The sequence below is a fragment of the Melanerpes formicivorus genome, unplaced genomic scaffold (assembly GCF_026170545.1).
Source record: "Melanerpes formicivorus ecotype bairdi unplaced genomic scaffold, bMelFor1.0.p_v2 SCAF_1, whole genome shotgun sequence".
NCBI lineage: Eukaryota > Metazoa > Chordata > Aves > Piciformes > Picidae > Melanerpes > Melanerpes formicivorus.
The window spans coordinates 18,418,710-18,438,438 of NW_027142353.1; the positions used below are offsets into that span (position 1 = coordinate 18,418,710).

Below are 19,729 nucleotides of genomic sequence, written 5' to 3' on the forward strand. Positions count from 1 at the left end.
AAAGTACCCCATCCAGTCTCTTCCTAAACATCTCCAGTGATGGTGACTCCACCACTTCCTCGGGCAGCCCACTCCAAAGGCAAATCACTCTTTCTATGAAGAACTTCTTCCTAACATTCAACCTAAATCTCCCCTAGCACAGCTTGAGACTGTGTCCTCTTGTTCTGGTGCTGGTTGTCTGGGAGAAGAGACCAACCCCCACCTGGCTACAACCTCCCTTCAGGTACTTGTAGACAGCAATAAGGTCTCCCCTGAGCCTCCCCTTCTCCAGGCTAAGCAACACCAGCTCCTTCAGCCTCTACTCAGAGGGCTTGTGCTCCTAACCCCTCACCAGCTTTGTTGCCCTTCTCTGGACACGCTCCAGCAAGGCAACATCTTTCCTAAACTGAGGGGCCCAGAACTGGACACAGGACTCAAGGGGTGGCCTAACCAGTGCTGAGTACAGGGGCACAATGACCTCCCTGCTCCTGCTGGCCACACTGTTCCTGATACAGGCCAGGATGTGATTTGCCTTCTTGGCCACCTGGGCACACTGCTGGCTCATGTTCAGCCTATCATCAACCAGTACCCACAGGTCTCTTCCTGCCAGACTGCTCTCCAGCCACTCTGACCCCAGCCTGTAGCATTGCATGGGGTTGTTGTGGCCAATGTGTAGAACCCAGCACTTAGATGTGTTAAATGCCATGCTGTTGGATTCTGCCCATCTGTCCAGCCTGCCAAGGTCCCTCTGCAGAGCTCTGCCACCCTCTAACAGATCAACATCTGCCCCTAGCTTGGTGTCATCTGCAAACGTACTGATGATGGACTCAATCCCCTCGTCCAGATCATCAATAAAGATATTGAACAGGATGGAGCCCAGCACTTATCCCTGGGGGACACCACTAATGTCCCATTGGTCTGATAATTAACATAAAGTTAGTTGTATAAACTAATCTCTCTCTTTCTTGGCTCTTTGCTCTAGCTGATGCTAGATGGTGGCTTCTGTTTGGCTGCTGCAGACCTTGGGTGTGTTCTTCTTGTGGCTAAGTAACTAAGAAACTACTCTCTGCTTTTGTCTTTTCTCTTTCCCTTGTACAGTGTGGAAGAGAGCAGAGAGGGGGAAGCTATTGGTAGCTCCCTGTTTTTTGTCCAGTGGGGTCCTTGTGTTTAGAAATTGAAAATATATGTAAATATTGTATATTTTCTACACATTCATTGCATTTCATATTTCCAGATTTTAGTTTGCTTGTAAATACAGTTTAATTTGCTCCTATCCCAAACTGAGCTGGTCTGGCAATTTTATTTTGGGGAGTAGTTCTCCAAATTAGTTGGGGGGTAATTTCAACCCACCACAAGAGTTAAGAATGAATCATATTCTGGTTTTATCAGAGACCAAAATTGATTGATACCAAACAGTCATTTATATGTCAAGTGCAAGCTAAATTCTTTAGAGCATAATAATAATGAACATTCATATAAAACAATATGTGTTATGTAAAATCCAAGTAACAGCTTTGTATCAGACACAATTTTAAGAATAAATCTGCATGTTAAATGACTTCTATGGAATTTTCCTTCATTTTTATATCCATTTCGTCAAGGGTGAGTCATCTTAATCTGGCAATTTATGTGAGACCGGGAAATAAACCCCAGCATTGTTATCACAGTGATCGGTACAGAAGGCATTACGTCAATGAAATGACAGAGTTCAAATTATGAAATCAGTAGGGAAAAAAAAAAAAAGTATAATTTTGCCACTTCAATTTTTCTCATAATACTAAGAGGTGAAATCTATTACTTCACCAAAACCTTTCTGGTGAAAGCTCAAGCAGTAAAACCCCAGGAAATATCAAAACACTTGAGACCCCATCTTGAATACTGTGTCCAGTTCTGAAGTCCCCATCATAAGGACACAGAGCTGTTGGAATGAATCCAGAAGAGGGCCACAAAGATGACCCAAGGGCTGGAACACCTCTGCTATGAGGATAGGCTGATAGAGCTGGGGACATTCAGACTAGAGAAGACTCTGGGGGGACCTTATAGCTGCCTTCCAATACCTGAATGGATCCTACATGTAGGCTGGATCCTACATGTAAAGCTGTCTAGCAACAGGACAAGGGAGAACGATTTTAAGCTGGGGTAGAGTAGATTCAGACTGGATCTTAGGAAGGAGTTCCTTAGTATGAGGGTGGTGAGACTCTGGATGCCTCCTCCCTGAAGATATTCAAGGCCAATCTGGACAAGGCCTTGAGCAGATGAGTCTAGTTGTGAGGTGTGTGTGCCCATGGTAGGAAGGTTGGAGAAGAGATCTCTAAGGTCCTTCCAAACTAAGCTGCTCTGATTCTGCCAATATACCAAGATATATTTTGACAAATATGTACCAGAAATTCAGGGACTCCTGACACTCAATTTTTGTTCATACCCCCTCACCTTACACCAGCTGTTTCAAGTGTAAAAATACATCTGGAAAAGGCATCAATGGTAAGCTACCTGTGACCAAATACAGATGTCTTTCTCTGAGATGGCTCGTGTGATAGCCCATGGCAAGACAAAGGCACTTAAACCAACAAGTATTCTAATCCAAATGTAGAACTCCAAAACAAGGCAAGCAAATAGTAATGAGAAGCGCCTATGTCTTCCGATAAACTATAAATGGACTTTGGAAGCCCAATGCAGAAGTTAATGTCAACACTACAGATGCCTCAAGCTAGAGAAAGAAATCCCACTCCAGTGAGATGCCTTACACTAGGCATTCAGATTGAGAAAACAATATTAGCAGCCATGTGTGAAAAGTTTAATTCTGATCACTTGCCAAAACACGCTTTGGAAGTCTGGTAGCAGTGAGGAACTCAACTGCAAAAGCAGCCCAGAGCAGTCAAAAGATTTTAATGTATATCCAAAGATGCCGCTCAAGCATACAAGACTTAAGTTTCATGCAAGCTTCTGGATTTGAAGTGTCCCAGGCATTACATGCATTACCTTAAGATAAAATGCTGAGTTTTGTAAAGGAAACACAACGCCAATCTCTGTCTTACTCTGGGACACTTCAGATTTCAAGAGAGTAAGAAAATGCTACTCAGAATGTCATGAACCTTTGTTGCTGGTACTGGGATTAAATACTAAATAAAGCCATTCAAACCCATAGACTTCTGAGAACCTTGGCATTCATACTCAAATATCTTACTAGCATTATAGTATTATTATTACACAAATTTTGACCTCCAGAAGGATTGCAGGTAAAAGCCTTGCAAATCTAGACTAAACCTGACATAAAGTGAAGGGAAAAAATGAAGAAAGGAAACAAATCCTGCAAATTATTCTGGAATTTAAAAAAATGTATAAAATCAACTGCAACACTCCACTCTATCTTCAAATGCAAATACAAATAGACATGTCTTAGCAATTGCTTAAGTCAATAGACAGGAAATATTTTTATTGATACTAATTTAGAGAACTTTTGCAGGTCAGTATAGTCTTCAACTTTACTTACCATTCACACCATCAGAGAAATATACTTACCACTGGTTGTAGTGGCGTCCCTGGAAACATGAACTGCATTTGCTGGGCAAGCATTGCTGCTGCAGTTTTTTGCTGGATTAAATTGTTCCTGCCATTGATTTCCAGTTGAGTTTTTAAATGCGTTGGTGGATGAAGGTACTTGCAGTTCTCCCTTGTACAGCGACCCTGGAAGAAGAAGTCACACTAATTGGTCTCCTGCTTTTCATGATAGTTTAATGCCTTTGAGTAAAATGTTACACCATAAGCTGAGGAAGAGTTGATGAAATACCGGGTGTTTCCTGGGAACTGTGTGGCCGGCTGAGAGGAGCTGATGGCCTTGAGCTCTGCCTCAGCCCACTACCTCTGATGGATCATTACAGCTAGTAGCCAAGAAAAAGTGGGAATGACTTTAAAACAGCATTTACACTGCTAAGTACAGATCACTGCTACACACTTAATATTCTGAGTATTATCTGAACTGCCTGTTGTTACCATAACATAAATGTTTGGGTTTTTTAATAAATGACATTACATTATGAAGAACAAATTTAAACCTTGTTTAAGAGAAGTGCAGTCTTTAAGTATATAATATTAAAAAAAATAATTGTGTGTTCATGGCAGTAAGGATCTAAGGTCACTCTCTGCTTGTGTTCTCTCATATATTCACCCTTATTCCAGTTCAGTGCCTTCTGGCCTCCTGTTTTTATTACATCAGCACAACTTTGAGCTATTTCCATTCAAGTATAAGAGAACAGAAGTCAAGCTGGTACTTTCACAGCCTAAATTTAGAAGCAGTGGACGGAGCTAAGTCTGAAGGTACACAGCACAAAAAAAACACAAAAAAAGAGCTGCTGATCATCCTGAAAGCAGGAATTTACAGACAGTTATACGGCAGTAAGTGACAATAAAGATACAGGTGGGCTTGTTTCTGAGAGATGGACACAGAGCAGACTTCTGCAAGCAGTGCATGTTGACCAAAACATGGGCAAAGCAGCGCAAGGTGCACTGGGAGGTTTTCCCCCAGAAAGGGACATTGTAGGAAGCACCAGTAGGTGGTGCAGCTGCAGGGCAGGATGTGCCGGTATCAGAAGCTCCTCAATGACACAGCTCACAAACAGTCACAACATTTTTAAGAGCTGTGACCAGCGGACTTCGAGCACTAGTCAAATTGTATGTGACACACTGTCCTGGGTTTAAGGCACACTGGGAGGTCTTAAATCACAGGGAAGTCTTCCACAGGAGGACTAGACAGTTCAGAAGATACACCCCAGAAAGTATAACCTCTGTATTTCATTCCCATAATGCCTGCATCCATATAAAATTTGCTACAGAGTTAGTTTCTGTCTCTCCTCTCCCTCATTTTGGCTCTCTGGACTGAATCCTTATTTGGTAACATAGGGGAGTACATCTGTTTATGGCCTGCAGAGGCCAGACTCATTTGTCCTGTGCAATCTTGGCCTGTTTAGGCCTAATGGAAAGGAGACAATGGGGAGAGAGAAAAGGAACACTGGGGTTTTGGGCTTAATCTGCTTGGGGGAAGGTTTTGGGGTTTTTTCACGTATCCTGTGTATGTATTAGGTGTTAAGAGTTCATGTGCTCTGTGTTTTTTCTGTATATTTTTGAATATAACTCTGTATTTCTCTCCAATTTATTTTCCTCTTAGGGGAAGCAAAATTGCATCTGTCCACTCTTTAAAGGAAGACACACACTCAACTTGTACAAAGGCAAACTTCCAAATTTAGACTTGTATTAAGGTTTCTTTAAATTTTCCATTCACTGGTATAAGGGCTTTGCAAGTTGTAGCCAAGCAGGAATGTCCTCCCACAGCCAAGAAAACATTAAGATCCCTGTGCAAGAACATCACACAGTAGACACGTACATTGTGTACGCATATGCACACACAGAGTACTACAAAACCTTCAGTGTGTCCCAGAAGAGCAGCAGTTAATACAATAGAATTAATGAGGTTGGAAAAGATGTTCGAGATATCGAGTCCAACCTATCATCACACACCACCTAATCAACTAAACAATGGCACAAAGTGCCCCATCCAGTCTCTTCCGAAACACCTCCAGTGATGGTGACTCCACCATCTCCCTAGGCAGCATATTCCAATGGCCAATCACTCTTTCTATGAAGAACTTCTTCCTAACATCCAGCCTAAACCTCCCCTAGCACAGCTTGAGACTGTGTCCTCTTGTTCTGGTGATGGTTGTCTGGGAGAAGAGACCAACCCTCACCTGGCTACAACCTCCCTTCAGGTACTTGCAGACAGCAAGAAGGTCTCCCCTGAGCCTCCCCTTCTCCAGGCTAAGCAACACCAGCTCCCTCAGCCTCTCCTCAGAGGACTTGTGCTCCTAAACCCTCACCAGCTTTGTTGCCCTTCTCTGGACATGCTCCAGCAACTCAACATCTTCCCTAAACTGAGGGGCCCAGAACTGGACACAGGACTCAAGGGGTGGCCTAACCAGTGCTGAGTACAGGAGCACAATGACTTCCCTGCTCCCGCTGGCCACACTATTCCTGATACAGGCCAGGATGCCATTGGCCTTCTTGGCCCCCTGGGCACATTGCTAGCTCATGTTCAGCCTACTATCAACCAGTACCCACAGGTCTCTTCCTGCCAGACTGCTCTCCAGCCACTCTGACCCCAGCCTGTAGCACTGCATGGGGTTGCTGTGGCAAATGTGTAGAACCCAGCACTTAGATGTGTTAAATGCCATGCTGTTGGATTCTGCCCATCTGTCCAGCCTGTCAAGGTCCCTCTGCAGAGCTCTCCCACCCTCTAGAATACATAGAATACATAGAATAAACCAGGTTGGAAGAGACCTTCAAGATCATTGCGTCCAACCCATCAACCAATCCAACCCACCTAATCAACTAAACCATGGCAACAGATCAACACCTGCCCCCAGCTTGGTGTCATCTGCAAATTTACTGATGATGGACTTGATGCCCTCGTCCAGATCATCAGTAAAGATATTGAACAGGATGGGGCCCAGCACTGATCCCTGGGGGACACCACTAGTGACTGGCTGCCAGCTGGATATGTTCTAGTTCAGACAGCAAAACGCTGCTGGTTCTGCCTCTCATCTGCCACAATTGTGCAATAGCTACCTACACAGCAATGAGTTAAACATGTCTGCACCAAGGCCAGCAGGAGTGCAAACAGCTATTTCTACACTATTAAACTATTGAAAACAGCCCTTTTTCTGAACTGGCCACTGCTCAGGAGTGTGCTAAATGGCAGAAGCCAGGAAAATTTAAGACAGATAAAAATTTAAGGAATAATGGAAAAAAAGGTCTCAGCTCTCAAGAACAGTTCTTAGTGCTGTACACATGCTAGTATAAAATGCAGCCATTTTCAGGACACCATGTCTTCCTTCTGACTTCTGTTGTGCAAATCACTAACGCTGTCTGGTCTAATAAAGTACACAAAAGGAATATTACTTCGTCAGCTGGCATGAGCAGATCCAGAAATAGTCATGATTTGATGGGCATGGAAGAAGCTTGGCACTTCCATTTGGGGGAACAAGGCCATCCCCTTCATAACGCTAAATTGCAGCATGATTAGCACAGGCAATGAGCATAAGCTTCTGTGTTGGCTGATGAGGCCAACTGATTAAGACATTTTAAACTGAGATCTATTTAACCTTAACCTATCTTGTACATGAATGGTTCACACAGCAAATTTGAAAATTAAAATGGCAAATTCAAATCAAATTACCTGATGGAAATATCTACCTATGGAAACAAAAGTGCTCCTCAAATAAGGATTGAGAGGGACTCTCAACCACAGTGCCTTTTGAAGTGCCTTAAGCCTGAAGAGTGCCTTCAGCCAGCCCTGTGCTTTCATCTCTGAAAACACACAGCTACCATATACCATTACTCCAAGCTCTGCAAAGCGACCCACAGTGCACAAAAGATTGGTTATTTCAGAAAACTTTCCAAAATAATCCAACCATACAAAAATGTACTGTCCTTTCTAAACTTACTCATGTCTGTGCCTCATTTAATAGTATTTTGAGCTCCTGGTTAGCAATAAACCTGCTATGAAAGAGCTGTGTGGCCCCGTCACGCTACTGTAGAAAGTGCGGTAAACAGATCAAGCCTTGTTGAAATTAAATGACCCAAAATAAACCACAGTGGAATGAACAATGAAAATAGTGAGCAGATTAATCCAACTCTAGCTACCAAAATTAAATAAATTCTGAGACAAGCTTTCACTTTTTGGACCTACAATGGTTGCAGGGTAGTGCATAAGACCCTTAATGGGAAGGTCGTGAGTTCAAGCCTGCAGTGGGCAGTAGTGTCCTCCCTACTCTAGTCATGAGGTCTGTGGTGACACGTTGGACTTGATGATCTTGGAGGTCTCTTCCAGCCTTAGTGATACTGAATACTGAACTTTTCATTCCTTCTTTAACCAATGCTCTATGTCCCTGTGACCTTCTGATGAGGTTAGTTTCAGAGAGGAACAAGGCTGATTCCCAGCTATCTATCCTTGCAAAAATATTTGTAGTGTTATCTCAGTCAAATGTGACCCTGGATTTTTTTGTTCATTAAAAAGTAAAATATGAAATCCAGCTGAAGCAACAGCACATATCAACCAAATCACAGAACAGACAACAAATGCAGAGACAAAACTGAGTGTTTCAAATTTAGGATGCATCAGTATGAAGCCTCTGGAGTAAGGCTTTGCTTATAACACTCTTGAAACCACAGCAACTCAGGAGCTGCTCCGCAAGACCTTCAGTCTTCCCAGCATCCTGGTGGCACAAACTGTCAACTGGATGAGACAGGTAGCAGGGAAAATAATTGCTTCACACAACTTCACCAGCTTCATTGCCCTCCTCCAGCACCTCCACATCTCTCCTGTACTGAGGTGCCCAAAACTGAACACAATACTCGAGGTGTGGCCTCACCAGAGCTGAGTACAAGGGGACGATCACCTCCCTACTCCTACTGGACACAACATTTCTGATACAAGCCAGGATGCCATCAGCTTCCTTGGCTACCTGGGCACACTGCTTGCTCATATTCAGTTGCCTGTCAACTAGAAGCCCCAGGTCCCTTTCTGCCAGACAGCTTTCCAGACACACTTCCCCAAGCCTGTAGCATTGCTTGGGGTTGTTGTGACCCAAGTGCAGGACCTGGCATTTGGCCTTTTTGAAGCTCATCCCTTTAACATTGGCCCATTGATCCAACCTATCCAACTCCCTCTATAGAGCCTCCCTTCTGTAGAGGCTTCGCTTCTTCAGGGTCAGTGGTCTTGGGAGCTGCTGCCTGATCAGCTTAATATCAAACCTACATCCCTTAACAAGCCATGTTACACCACTGACTTTTGTTTTTATTTCAAACAAACAAACCAAAACAAAATAGATTTCCCTATTAAGAACAAGTAGTTTGGCTGAAGCCAATGGCACAAGACAGCTCACAGAGGGGAGTATATTTAAAAGCTAAGCATGTGCTAAGAATCATAGTTTTAAAATAGCAAAACAAGGTGAGTGCAGAAGTAACACCTCATAACTCTGCATATTAAAACACTAAGAACTTCTTTCCTGTCTACAAGTTGTACAGACACATCTCTGTCTTGACTATCTTATAAATTCACAACTTTCTTCAGCATTTTTTTGTTGCTCTAACAGTAACAACAATAATAGTTCATCCAGGCCCAGGCTGGGAATAGCTTATGCACAATAATGAGTTAGTTTTTGCTCACTAAAATTACCTTTGTATTTAAAAAAAAAAAAAAGATAAAAAAGAAAAAAAGATATCTGACTTTAAAAAAAGGCAAGCCAACAAAAGGCAAACCAAGCTTTCTTTCATCTCCTAAGCCATTTCACTCAGGTACTGAAGTCTGCTTTTGAGATAGGAGTCAATACATAGTCTTAGCATGCTTATCATAAGAGTCTAATATTAAATGTAACAGCCCCAACCTGTACAATCTGAAACTTCTGTAAGATACATTTCTGTAGCACAATATGGTGGAGTTTTTTTAGCAAAAGGAGAGGCTAATACAGGTTGCAGACCAACATGCTCAGAACAGTCAGCCCTGGGGTCAGATCAAGTTGCTCCAGCTGGGTCTTGGAAACCTCCACGGGTGGAGCCTGCACAGCCTCTCAGCAATTTATCTGCTGCTTGGCTGTCCTCTCAATAAAGATGATTTTGCATATATCCAGTCTTAACCTGTCTAGTTTTGGCTCATGCCAGCTGCCTCATATCCTCCCACTATGCACAACTGTGAGGAGCTGGGCTGCACCTTTGGACAACCTCGTCTTTGAACGCTGCGCTTTCAGGAGGAACATTGGCGTGCAACATCATTACATTGTATTCTTTTAGTGTACCTGGCTCAGGTTTGAACCCTTAGGGATATAGGTCAGTTGTTTTTTAAATCATACCAGCTAAACTAAGACTTCCTCCACGTGTTACCTCATGTTTTGGGAAGGCAGCAACCATGGTTACCTGCCATCCTGTCAAAGCAGCAGCGTTATTCATCATCAGCCCAAATTATTTTATCATTCTCTTAAATAGTTGAAATAGGAAAAGTCCAACTTGAAGCTGAGCACACAAATCCAACATTCATTAAGGCAATTTATTGATACTGTTAGTGGAAAACATCAGAGTATGCCTCCACCACCTCACAGCACATCATGGGACACCTCATCACCTTTCAAAGTCAGAAAAAGGGAGGCCCTCTTCCTTGCAGACATTTGTTGCTAACCTCAGTCCCCAGGGTGCTTCCAGCTCCCTCCACTCACCCTTGTTCTCCCTAAATTCCAGGCTTCCTCTCATACACCACCTCCCTCTTTCCTTCTACCCCAGAACACCCTCCCACCTCTCCTAACTAGAGTCCAGGAAACAACTCACATGATAAATATAACTTGAACAAGCTATGAATGTCCTGAAGGGCCAGCCAAAATGTGCACGTGGCTGGCAGACCACACTTAGGAGCAGCTCAGTGCATGCTTTAGCCTTTTCCTTAACAGGATTCTTAGACTGAGTCTCTTTCTTCTACCCAGACACTGCTTTTTGCATAACCATTTGTGATACATCTTTGAGATGTTGTCTTCCAGCAACTTTGCTTTAAATAGGCCAGGGTGTTCAAAAGTTATTAGGGCACAAGGATGTTACTGGCAAAAATATGGATAGCACAATTATGCAAAACCTCTTTCCTTAAGAAAATGAGCTACAACTAACAAAAACAGATTAAATAGTATCATCTCTCAGGATTAAATATGCAGCCTTATGGGGGCAAGTAGCTCTACAATGGCCAGCCTGATCTAGTGTGGGGTGTCCCTGCCCATGGCAGGGGGGTTGGAACTATATGATCCTTGTGGTCCCTTCCAACCCTGAATGAAACTATGAAACTATGAAAAAAAGATTTTCTGGTTTCCAACTAGATACTCTGAGATACAAATATTTAGAAAAGACACACCAAGTATTTATTTATTTAATTTACTTGTTTATTTAAAAAAAAAAATAATCATCACTTGATGTCACAGCCACTTCTCTTACTGGAAAAAAGAAATAAATTGCAAGTTTCTGTACCTTGCAGCTTCAGCAGCAGATCTGCACATGCTTGTAAAGATCAGCCCACATTTTAACAAAGTATTGGTAAATAAATTTTAATTTTATTTAGAAACATTTTAATAAATACACTCCTAACTGTGGCCATGCTGGTTAGCTAGGTAGCATCCACTTGACACTGACATTAGATACCCGAAGCTATTACATGCTGTTCAAACCTTGGCAGAGCAAGAGCTAGCACAGGTCACTGTCTGGGGTGGGGGCAGTGCACAGCAAGAATAGCCACAAAGAGAGCAGTGTCAGCAGCAGTGGATGTACCTAAGCCCTAAATACTCCTCTGCAAGAATTTCTGACAAGAGCAGAAACTGTTACATCTCCTTCGGGACTCCTCCTCAGCAGCCCCTCAGCAAATTCTAGTTGGGAACATGTGTGGCCTCACCCAGTCAATTTAACAATTTCACCGCTGCATAAATCGGGAACTTCTCATTCCAATAATCCCTGGCTCCCTAGGGCTAAAAATAGACCCAGTCAATCGAAGGGCAGGGTATTTTGAGATACTTAAGCTTCTGCTCGTGTCCACAGACAGCCACACTAACTCTACCACTTCAAAACATCCAGTTAAAACATTATTTTCCAAATGCAGAAATATCCCCCCCAAAAAACACCAAACCACGAACCAAAACTGCAACAAAACAAATAAAACCCAAACATAATGAAAATGCTGAGGTTTTGTTCATAAAGAAAAAGGGATTCTTCTTGTTCTGCAGGACTTGCATTTATGCATTGCCCTGTATATTGCAGCACAAGAGCTCTATCACCAACAGTCCTTTCAACACTAGACTTCATTTTGGACTAAGTTAAAAACAAGCATTTTCCATCTAGCATCACAGTGTGGGACTTCAATTTTCCTATGCAAGTCTATCTGCTTCCTAACTTCTCTCAGAAAATAAAAAATCAGGTATCACACCTCCACTGAAGTATTCCCTTTGCCCTTGCTGTGAATCATCTCACACAGTCTGTGGGACTACACATGCGCATAGAGCTAGGCATATGTGCAAGGACTTAGGGGATTTAGTTAAGCCTGAAGAATGACTAGTCATAGGTTTAAAAAAAAAGTAACAGCATTTTATTTCTTTCTAAAGGTACACTAAAAGCTTCACAGTTGGTTTTTTTTTTTTTAATTTTGCACAGTAATCTAGAGCTGGCTTACAAATATACATGTTGATGAAAGCATGATATCTTTAGCCTAAGAATTGTAGCTACTTTTATAGAAAGGAATGGAGATGAGAATAAGATCTCTTATCATGAAAATGAGACACACTTGAGCTAATTGAGGAAATGAGAAATAATTTCAAAGGTAGCAAACTGTACTTGTAAGAGAAATAACAAGCTTCTGATGGAGATCTCAAATACCTCAAACTTCACTTGTTGCCATACACCTTAACAGCACAAAAACTTGAAGAAATAAAAGGTATTTAGAAAAAAACACAAGTACCTCTTGTATTATACTTGAACTGTTTCAGTTTCCATTTTCCTGGAAAAATAAATCCAAAAGCAAACAAAAACCACCAACAAAAAACAACTTAAAAACTTTGCTGGGAATTTAATTCTGTATTTCTAAAAAGCCACCTTGCAAGCCTGCCCACTGAAGTTAGTGAGTGTGCATACATATTTATACACACCTACACACTTCCACTTCAGGAAAAAGTAAAGGCAGATTCAATTTCTTACTTTAAAGCAGAAAAGGGAAAGAAGGCAAAAAATCTCAGGTGACTTCATCTCGATTCACTTTCCAACCCCTTAGCTACCCTTGCAATGATTTCTTTTCTGGTAAGAAACCTAAAAGCTGATAATACAAAAATGATCATTTTATTCATAAAGTTAGAGAACAAGGACTGCCTGTAACTGACAGAAACCCCAGAAAAATATTGAAGAAAAATGGAAGTCATGTAAAAAGCTGAAATATCTAAATGATGTAAGAGTGTTAACACTAAAGACTTAATAGGAGATATTTATTTAAGTGGAAAAAGACAAAATGTTCTACTGAAGAGCACATTTGCACAAAAAGCTCTGAGCTTCTCAAGATGCTCTTTCAAACAAATGTTGAGAAGGGTGGCTATAGAGAATAGTCTAATAATTTGCCTCACAGTATCAAGGGAAGTATACTCAGCATTAAATTGCTGAAAGGAGAAAGAATTCAAACAGATATTGCAGACACCAAAAAAGAGGACACTTATTAAATTGCAAGTTGTCGGACAAACATCCTCCAGTTTACTTCTAAAATATAAGACAAAGTCAATTCAGACAAAGAAATGGCAGTTTAAAGCAATACCAGTTTATTTTATTTCTGTGTTTACTGCCATGAAAATAATTTGTGAATAATAGGGAGGTGGTTGAGGCCCTATCCCTGGAGATGTTTAAGACCAGGCTGGATGAGGCTCTGGCTAGCCTGATCTAGTGTGGGATGTCCCTGCCCATGGCAGGGGGGTTGGAACTAGATGATCCTTTTCACAGTATCACTAAAGTTGGAAGAGACCTCGAGGATCATCGAGTCCAACCTGTCACCACAGACCTCATGACTAGACCATGGCACCAAGTGCCACGTCCAATCTCCTCTTGAACACCTCCAGGGATGGCGACTCCACCACCTCCCTGGGCAGCACATTCCAATGACTAATGACTCTCTTGGTGAAGAACTTTCTCCTCACCTCTATCCTAAACTTCCCCTGGCGCAGCCCGAGACTGTGTCCCCTTGTTCTGGTTCTGGTTGCCTGGGATAAGAGACCAACCCCTTCCTGGCTACAACCACCTTTCAGGTAGTTGTAGAGGGCAATGAGGTCACCCCTGAGCCTCCTCTTCTCCAGGCTGAACAATCCCAGCTCCCTCAGCCTCTCCTCATAGGGCTTGTGCTCAAGGCCTCTCACCAGCCTTGTTGCCCTTCTCAGGACACATTCCTTTTGGTCCCTTCCAGCCCTGACTGATACTATGATACTATGAAATAATGATTATTTCTTGCCCAATCACATAGCTCCTTTTTCTCTTCCCATTTTCACCCCTCATTAGCACTCAAAATCTAAATCAGTTATTTTTTTCTTAGCTTTATGTTTGGCGACCAGCTTCACACAGTATATTCCAAGCAACCAGACAACCTCTGAAATAAATTTTCTCTAATATACACAGGCAATTTTCCTGGAACAAGAAGCAAGCAGCCAATGTAAAGGAATAGAGGAAGACTCTTATGGAATGAAAACAAAGAAAGCAGAGGGAAGCATGAACTCATTTAGTTAAAATTCCTAAAATGCCTGATTTCTATTATATTGGGGGTGAGACTCTTCACAGGATGCAAAGTTGCCTTGTGCTTGCAAGGGTGTGGTGGGTTAGAGTCTAACAAAAATACAGCTCCTCCCATGAAAGGACAAGATGCAGCTTGTCATATGACTCAAGATGGGCTACAGTAGCAAAGCAGTGATTTAAGCCCTCCAACTCTGCCCGTTAGGAGAAGTCAATGCATCTGCAGATTCCTGTGTTATAGAAAAAAAGTCAAAACCTTTATGCAGTCTCACGATACAGCATTACAATCAGTTAACACAGCTCAGGGCAGCTTTAATGTACCCACTCACCACGAGGACAGAATGTTTTCATGGAAGTCAGAAGAGAGCTGTGTAAATTGCAGGTGGGACCACATGGTAACTTGAGGTGACATGGATTTTTGGCTGGTAAACAACATACTCTACCATTAAGTTTAATTTGACCGAACTGTAAAAGAAGATAAAAGCTTGGAAAGAGGCAATTTTCGTCAACTTTTCTCAGAATTTCAAGAGCAGACAAAAACAGCCATTCCAGAAATAATGCCAGTACAGGAAGGTAAATTGTTGCACTGCAGGTCAGCTTGTAAGACAAAAGACAAGAGCAGTGTAGCAGAAGGCCAAGCAAGAAGTTGGGCAGGGCATGGCATGGCACCTCTTCCTGATCTACCTCTCTAACCTCCTCCTTTGCAATGCTCATGAAAGCCTTCAAGCAGAGGTATGCTGACTTTAATGCAAGCTTGTGTTATGAATAATTAGTGATAAGGTAAGAAATTAATAAAAATATAACTTGTGTATTGATTTGGCTCCACCTCCCACATAACTATATACAAAAGTTATAAAGGCTCGGTATTCCATTGAGAAATTATCTTCACAATAGGAATGGTTACAAATGGCTTGAGAACAGTATTTGGAAAATGATAAACCCAAAAGCAGTATGACTATCAAAAGGTAGGCATTTCCCAGAGACCTTAGGAATATAGCGATTACTCACAATGCTGTTTGCCAGCGGCAGGAATTCCTCTTTTGTCTCTTTTTATTGGAAAATCCTCCTGAACTGCTCCTGCTGCTTAGGATCCAGCAGTCTGGAACCTCAACCACTTTATTAATAAATCATCAACTTCACTCCTGGAACAGCCCAGCAAGGGATGGAGTCTGACAGCATCTCTCCACTCACTGGAAAGCTACTGAAAATACACAGAAACTTCCTGGTGTTTTAGAAACTCCATGTATTTGGAACTGCATTAAAAAGCACAAATTAAAGGAAACACTCCTAAAAACCTAAAATATTTCAAAAGAAGAACCACACCTTAAATACCCCATACCACCCATAACTGTAAGAGAAGTGGCAAATAAATTACCAAGATGATAATACACCATTATCATTATGGGACCACCTAGCAGAGAGCAACCAAGTGTGTTTGACCTGCAAAGCAAAAGGTAAGCAGACGCCTTTTCTAGCTTTTCTACACCCAGCCCATGCCCTTCCTCTTTTGGGGACTGATTTCTTAACATCAGTGATACATTTCAGTTCCTATCTTTTCTCGCAGACCAATACACCTCAGATTTCCCTCTTCAGGGAATGAGGAAACCAGCACGACCAGCAGGAGGGGCAGTGAGATCTCTGCCTCAAAGCACTGGGACAGGACACTTAGCAGTGAGAAACACCCAGAGACTCAACAAGCTAGACCAGCTTTTAATAAATAAATAAAAGGAGAAAGAGGGTGGTAAGAGGTCCAGAAACTCAATCAAGTGCATGAAGAACCTGGCATCCCAGTAACCCAAAGAAAACCCACTGCTTTTTGCTGAAGTTCTATTTGTCCTCCTCCATCCAGTATTAAGAAGCTTCCAGAATATCCAGCAAAAACTGTAAGAACTGTAATGCAGTTACATTTATTTCAAATGCTGGCTTACAGAATTAGGCAGCTAAATCATGGTTATGAGAACAGATAAGACACATTAGGATGTCTTATTATCTCCCTTGAATGCTATATTCATCTAAGTGCTAGAATATGTGATTGTGGTCTTGAGAGTGCTTATACCTTCTCAATACTGTGTTGAAGGAGCAGATAATTATTCTCTTCCTTAACATAGATTCAGCTTCAACTAAATGAAATTCTAAGTTAATCTCAAATTAAAATACTGTCTCTAGGTTTTCCAAGGCATATATCCATGATTTTCAAGGGAATGAACACACTGGACTCCCTGCCATTTATTATACTACAATGACATTATCAGTGTATTCTGGTGTCCACGGTACCTTTCTTCATCAGGTCCAGAGTAGATGCGGTGATACCAACCCCAATTACATGAGTGCATCTACTATTTTACACAGTCTCCTTTCCCAGATAATGAATAGGGCAGTTGAAGGGTACTTCTTTTAACCCTGACTGTCAGTAGACAGTAGAACTCTAACACATATTCATCTATCTCCTGGCTTGAATGCAAGATAGTCACTGCCTTTTGGGCCTATCCATAGGCACAGCAGGAATGGCTCCATTAAAAATTGTTAATGGATTTCTCTGTTGTCTTCTGAGACTAGACAGCACTACTCTCACTCTACATTGAATAAACTGAGACCAAATGAAGACCTGAGAAGTGTCTGTGGGTTTTGGCTGCAGATCCCTGCCTTCCTTCCACTTTGCCATTGCATCCACATGGCATGTTTAAGTGCTCCACTAGACTCCTACTGCTTTTGAGTTTGGGGAACCCAGCCACGTAAGAGCTAGCAGTGAAGATGCTAGCTTCAGGGCCTCAGTTGCTAGTCTCCAGAAGAACAGTGAATGCCTGACTAAGAGGCCAACTCCTGCCAGCTCTGCCACTGCCTGCCTTGTTTACTGCATCAGCACCCTGTGAATGGAGACATGACCACCTCCACGTGCCATCCCAACTCCCCAAAGCTGTCTGTGATGTGCACTACTGAGGCAGAGGAAAATGTAAGACTGGAAGAGTGCAAGCTAACATCACTTGGACAACATATTGCCAGAACAATTTCCTAACCCCTTGGCTTCCACCCAGTTCACCTGTGTGAGCTCCCACTTTGTCCCAGCTCTCCTCTTGCTCTGTCTCTCCTTACCCACTCCTGGCACCAGCACCTGACACCTAAATGGAGCAAATGCATTGAAAGCTGTGCTCAGCTTGAAGGCAGCTCTGTGAACAGAGTCTGTCTTATCTGCACACCAACCCACACACAGCCTCTGCTAGGCGTGCATAGATGGTGAGTTTTCACACACAGAGAATAACCAAACTTGGGTGAAATTTCTCAAAACCAGCATAAGGCAGAATTACTGATATCAGAGCAACACTGCTGCTGCAGGATTTTGAGGCTCAGCTGTAAACAATGAGGAGTCAACTTTATTTTTGAAACAGTTTTAAGATGCACTTAAAAAGGAGAAACAAGTTATTTGCATCTCAACTGTTTTTGAAAAAGGCTTGAAGAGTTTCACTGAAACTTTAAACAAACACTCTGAGTAAGCCCTCATGTTTCAGCCCAGATAATTGCATTTTGAGAGACTTACAAACCACAGAAAAGGAGGATCTTATTTGGAAAGTGGTGGGCAAGATTAAATTCAGGTGCTGATGATGGCACACTGTTTGCAATAAAATGCTCACGCATGCCTTAACCACACACTCGACCAAAGGCTAATGACCACAGAAACTCAAAGCACTTACGGAAAAGTAGAAGGATTCAAACACAGTTATAATTAACAGAATATTTGGTAACATGTTAAAGATTAAATCTGTTGGACCATTTGTCCAGAAGTACTTTAATGCAAGTAGGCATTTCACATCCCAGCTGATGGACTCCATAGACGATAGCTACCACACAGTGTTTTGGAGAATATAATGCCTATACGCATTTAAACATAATCTCAAGGCAAACTTTTTGTTGTACTTCAAATTGCATCAGAAGGAATTGTGTACTAGTGTACCCAACCTTTTCAGTGTTACAGCAAAGCCCTAGTGATCTATGTAGAAAGAAAAAGGTCATGACCATTTGACTTGCGCAAGGACTTCTCTGATTTGTTGCCTTCAGCATTTTGAAGATGATACCTTCCCACCATAATTCTTAGCAGGTAAAAGAATTTTATCAAGTCTTGACAGGCTATTGCAAGTTCTACTATAAAATACACAAACTCACTTGAATAAAGGAATCACCTTTGTGACTTGTTTTTCCTTCCTCTTGAAGTTTCTACAGAAGACAAGCAGGCTCCCCTGTTAACAGGGACCAATGGTTGCTTTCAGTGTCTATCTCCTGGAAGACTTCACAGGTTTGGCACTACCCTCATCTGTTTCTCAGGATAAATTAACACAGTCTGAAATAGTGTTCCCCAAAGAGGAACCAATAGACCATATGATTTATGACTTTCCTTTGTAGGCAAAGAGTTTTCAGTGCCCGCACCTTGCCTGAGCAGCAGTCACAAAATGGAGATTCCCATCAATATATTTTGTCAAATGCTTCCTTTTTTGAATGCCAAGGAGAAAGAGGCAGGGTGCAGTTAGAAGCCAAGGGCATAGCCAAGGCTTCCATAACTGCTTTTCACACCAAAGTGGCAACAACCACCAAGTGAGAAACTCTAGGTGAAGATTACACTTACTTGTGGCTGACAGACCTCTCCAATCCTGCCTGGGAGCAGAGAGGGAGCAGAACAGATGCACTAAGAACTTCTGTCTCTGAACCAGGAAGGAGATGACCACAACCACCAAGTCCTCAAAACTAACAGACTTTGAGAATGGATCTGGCTCACTACCCAGCCTGGCAGTGTGGCTGAACCAGGCCTTCATCGCTCCCAGGAGAATCACTCATCGCAGCCACACTGCAGGACTTTGGTTTAAATATTCTTCATAAATGTCAGAAGGCTGAAGACTATATTAAACTAAAATTCCACAAACCAAACCAAAATTTAACGGAAAAAGAAAGGGGGAGAATAAAAGACATCATGATCTCATGCTTTTCCACAAGAGTGGCTCTTTCACTGCCAGGAACCATGAAGCATTTGTTTCTATTTTCTATTTTTATTTGTCTGACACACACATCATAAAGTGATTACAATTGCCATGGCATGTCAAATTCAATCTGAAGGACGTTCAGGTTAAAACGTAGCATGGTATGAAATGTTAATTGTAATTGAAACAGACTTGATTCAGATTTTTCTAAAAGCCTTTGCAATTACGGAAGGTCTGGAAAATAAGTATTTAAATGGCCAAATCAGTGGTTTTTTCCCATCCCACTGCTTTTAAGTGAAGAAAAATTTTGATGGATGAGCACCATTCATCAGAAGAAATAGTCAAAACATGAGATCACTAACCAGCATCTAGACAGGGTTTAACCAACTCCCTTATTTAATCACTGGGGATTCAGTGTCCGGATGGAGAGAGCGTGAGAGGGAGTTTAGACAAATCTACAAATTTAACACTAA

At 42.0% G+C, this 19,729-nt stretch overlaps 1 protein-coding gene across 7 annotated transcripts in view; it reads right to left on the bottom strand.

Annotated features, from left to right (window-relative positions):
- The window catches only part of MBNL2 (muscleblind like splicing regulator 2), a 118,378-nt gene that overhangs the window by 34,806 nt on the left and 63,843 nt on the right, over positions 1 to 19,729 (bottom strand). For all 7 annotated transcript variants that reach the window (XM_068167415.1, XM_068167600.1, XM_068167251.1 and 4 more), the window contains exon 3: positions 3,499 to 3,663. In XM_068167415.1, coding sequence (XP_068023516.1) covers positions 3,499 to 3,663 — 165 coding nt within the window. The remainder of the gene's footprint in view (positions 1 to 3,498; positions 3,664 to 19,729) is intronic.